Source organism: Bos javanicus, chromosome 7, assembly GCF_032452875.1.
Source record: "Bos javanicus breed banteng chromosome 7, ARS-OSU_banteng_1.0, whole genome shotgun sequence".
NCBI classification, from domain to species: Eukaryota; Metazoa; Chordata; class Mammalia; order Artiodactyla; family Bovidae; genus Bos; species Bos javanicus.
Window position 1 is genome coordinate 41,660,559 of NC_083874.1, and position 4,469 is coordinate 41,665,027.

A 4,469-nucleotide genomic window follows, 5' to 3' on the forward strand; every position below is an offset into this window, starting at 1 on the left:
GTTTCTCACATCTAAGGTTTACTGTGAAGCTTGATGAGTCAATAGATATGAAGCACAAGGCAAAATTGTTCAGAATACCATTATAATTATCTCAATAGTGTTATTTTTCTGTGCAATTGACTCATATTCTCATATTTTTAGTATATTTAGAAGGAACATAGATTAATTTGATCAATTTAACTTTCAAACATGTTGATAAACTGTATTTCACCTTGACATATTTAACTCCAAGCACATGAAAACTCATCCTTAACTTTCAAAACTTTTGCTGTGGAATTTTTCCTTTATCATCACCAGAAGTTATATAGAACACAATCAATGAATTTTTCTTAATTATAAATTACTGGGAAAGATATTCCAGTTTCCAAAAACAATAGGTCAGTTGTTCATTATATGTGTTTTTGTGTCAGTGCTGAATCCTAACTGCTAATGCTACATGTTAATACTAATCATAAACCTAATGCTAATTATTCATCATCTTAAATGAAAGTTAATTTTCAAAAAATAAAAATAATTCTTTAACAGTGAATGCCTCTTGTATGGGATGATCCTTTCACATCTGGGTTTGAGAGAGTAATTTCCATTGCCCACTTTACTTCCTCTATTCAATTTTGTCTGCAATATAGATGAACTGACACCATGAAAACACTTACAGACATTGACTTGCATCCCAAATGGTAAATTACTTATATTTGTGAGTAAAAGTCAGACACACACTATGAACAGCCAGTCCTGAGATGTTTTGAAGTTGGTGCTGATAATTGTAACAATAAAGATACACTGAATAAGGATAGCATCCAAGGTAGTATTTTCACACACAGAGATGCACACACATATGCAACAGACCAGGTTATGTTTAACTACCATATATCATGCTGTGCATCCTTAAGTGTGGTTATGTGTATCACTGTTGTATGATAGTATCTGCTGATGTCATCTTGTCCAATGATTTAAAGAATTATTGATTTAAAAGAATTTTACTTAAAACCCTTCTAGAATAGACTAGTTGCTAAGTATCAGTAGCAAAGTAATATGAAGAAAAATATGTTAAATGTTTTCTTCCAACTTTTAGAAATCTACTTCTTAACAATCAATCTGTATGCTGTGTTAATTCTTTGTAAACATCATGGTTTTATTTTAAAGATTCTAGGTCACAGGAGTGCCCTCATGGGATCAATGGAAGAGTACAACACATCCTGTACAGACTTTACTTTCATGGGGTTGTTTAATAGAAAGGAAACATCAGGCCTGCTTTTTGCCATCATCTCTATTATCTTTTTTACTGCATTGATGGCCAACGGGGTCATGATATATCTGATCCGCACTGATTCGCACCTCCACACCCCCATGTACTTCCTACTTAGCCACCTCTCCTTCATTGACATGATGTACATTTCTACCATTGTGCCCAAGATGTTGGTAGATTACCTGCTGGATCAAAGGACCATCACCTTTGTGGGATGCACAGCTCAACACTTCCTCTACCTCACCCTTGTGGGAGCTGAGTTCTTCCTGTTGGGTCTCATGGCCTATGACCGCTACGTGGCCATCTGTAACCCGCTCCGCTATCCAATCCTAATGAGCCGCCATGTTTGCTGGATGATTATAGCAGGTTCCTGGTTTGGGGGCTCTTTAGATGGCTTTCTTCTAACTCCCATAACCATGAGTTTCCCCTTCTGCAACTCTCGGGAGATTAACCATTTCTTCTGTGAGGCACCTGCAGTCCTGAAATTGGCTTGTGCAGACACAGCTCTCTATGAGACAGTGATGTATGTGTGTTGTGTCTTGATGTTACTGATTCCTTTCTCTGTGGTGATTGCCTCCTATGCTCAAATCCTGACCACAGTCCACCGCATGAGCTCAGTGGAAGGGAGAAAGAAGGCATTTGCCACCTGTTCATCTCACATGACAGTGGTGACCTTGTTCTATGGGGCTGCCATGTACACTTACATGCTGCCACACTCTTACCACCGGCCAGAACAAGACAAAGTCTTCTCTGTGTTCTACACCATCCTCACACCCATGCTTAATCCACTCATCTACAGTTTGAGAAACAAAGATGTAACTGGAGCTATGAAAAGGGTACTGGACAGGTTCAAGCGTACACAGAGAGTGTCAGGGGATGCTTTTTGACACTTGGCTCCTTCCTATGCAAATGGTGAATGGGAGCCTCTTTGACCAATGTGGCCATGCTCAGTGAAAGATTAAACTGGAGGATAGGTTCAAATGTGAGGGGAAAAATCATTATAAAAAGTGTGTCTTCTTGGTCTCCTTTCCTTCATCTTCCTTTCCTCCTGCCTTATTCATATGTATTCAAGATAAATGCTCAGTGATTTCCAGAAACACAAACTAAAATTTCATACTCAGCAATTTTACCTTTTGGAGGTAAAATAAATTGCATGTGACTTTAGATAGCATGAAGTATGTTAAGGAGTACAAGACAGAAGATGGCACTACAAACATACATGATTCTAGTGTATAGACAGAGCTCACCATCTAAGGATAAGAGAAATCTTTTTTTTTTTTCTAGGTTTATATTAATATTCTGACCCAGCCATTTAGGAAGACAGATAGATAGCTAACTGTACATCCCAAGATGTCAGATGATAAGAAAAGTCACAGCATATTTTCTCAAGAAGCCATTATACTTGCTAAAATCATTAGGTGATTTTTTTAAATTTTATGTAGAAATAACGTATTTAACTTTTGCTTGTTTTCAACACATTATCAAGAACTATTTGTGAGAGAAACTAAAATTGGTGGATGAGAGCAAATGACATTGTAGAGAGAAGACAGTGTGACAAGACTGTTTTCCTGAAAGCATTTCTAAGATGTTGGAGAAACATACAGGGGTACAAGTTGGAAAGATACTAAAAGAATTTTTCAAATATGTCACAAATTAAGACATGTGACATTTTATCTTATCAAGATTAAGCATGTCAGTCATATAATAGAAGTTAGCTCATAGTTCATATCCATAGCCCCACTGAACCAGGAATTGAGAATGAAGGCATGTGGCAAATCATGTTCACATCCTATATGACTCTACAAAGTAGTCACTCAAGGATAAAAGGGGCGACTTTATTAAATTCCTCATGTTTATTATCATATTGGTAAATCTGTCCAAAACTTAACAATTTAAATGTCTTGTCAGATTCATCAACCTCATAATAAATGAAGCACTCATTATGAGTTCTAATTTACTGATGAAAAATAGGGGTCAAGGAATTCTTTAGAGTAACATTTTTTTATCTGTTTTAAAAATAGATTTATTTTTAAGAACAGTTTTAGTTTAACAGAAAAATTAAGTTGAAGGTACAGAGTAGGGTAACATTTCAATTAATGCCCTAAATTGCAGGATTTCAGGAATGAGATTAATGGAATATGCATCTTTCAGATACAAGTCCCTCATTCATTCATTCGTCATAGATGTTAATACAATAAGCAAAGCACTCTCACTCACAGTGTTATATTTCAGTTGGGCCAATACAATGAAAAGAAAACACAAGCAAGAAAACAAGCAAACAATTTATATTTCCATCACATTGTATGTAACTGCAGCTGCCAAGGCTGAACATACCCATAACTTATGCCCTAGGAGGTACATACTTAGGTAAATTTCTAACAGATATATATATGCATAAGCTTCACCAGACGTCATGTGGCAACAAACAAAAAATCAGAATCTACCCAAAGGCTCACTGATGGTGAAATGAAGACATAAATTGTGGCATATCCGATATAATAATTGTTGCAGCACCACTAGTAACAACATGGATTGATCTCAAAAATGTAATGTTGGACTAATGAAGCAAGTTGTTACAAAAGCGTGTATTTGTATAAAATACGGATCCAGCAAGACTAACCCGTGCTTTGGAAAGGTTAGTGGTTGACATAGTGCGTGGGAAGACTTCATGTGCTGGTGGTTTTCTGTTTCTAGATGTGGATACATTATATACTCAGTGTTTATTTTTAAAAAGAATTGATCAAATTCAAATTTTTGTATGTTTAAAGATTTTTATTACACTTCAATAAAAATGTTTACATATGAATATCAATTTTTCTTTATCTATTTATAAGATCTTTAAAATTTATTCAGTTGAATTATTTTTTTTTCTTTTTTAGGATGTTGGTGGGAGTGTAGCAGTCTGAAGGACACTTCTGATAGCTTCAGGGACAACATGCACTCTGGCACCCACAAACACTGAGGGTTGTGGGAAAGTTCTCTTGTGTTGAGCGCCACCCTCTTTGTGTTGAGCCACTGATTTAATTGGCTTTTTAACCCCAGAGCAGGTCATCTTGAGCTAACAGAAGCTTCCACACTGAACCCAAGTCCCTAAACCTCTATTCAGTATGCAGTTACCCATCTGATTGGTATCCTCAGACCTCAGTTCTGTCCTCAGACTCCACTTTTGGAATTGCTGGTGGTTCCATCAGCAGTCCTAGATTTGGCTGGAATCCTAGTCCAC

The 4,469-nt window shown here is 36.5% G+C and overlaps 1 protein-coding gene across 1 annotated transcript; it reads left to right on the forward strand.

Moving 5' to 3' along the window:
• The first annotated feature begins 1,161 nt into the window (after positions 1 to 1,161).
• Positions 1,162 to 2,133, forward strand: LOC133252032 (olfactory receptor 2T1). Its single transcript, XM_061424788.1, has one exon. The coding sequence runs from the start codon at positions 1,168 to 1,170 to the stop codon at positions 2,131 to 2,133; it is 966 nt and encodes a 321-aa protein (XP_061280772.1). The 5' UTR covers positions 1,162 to 1,167.
• Positions 2,134 to 4,469: the final 2,336 nt, after the last annotated feature.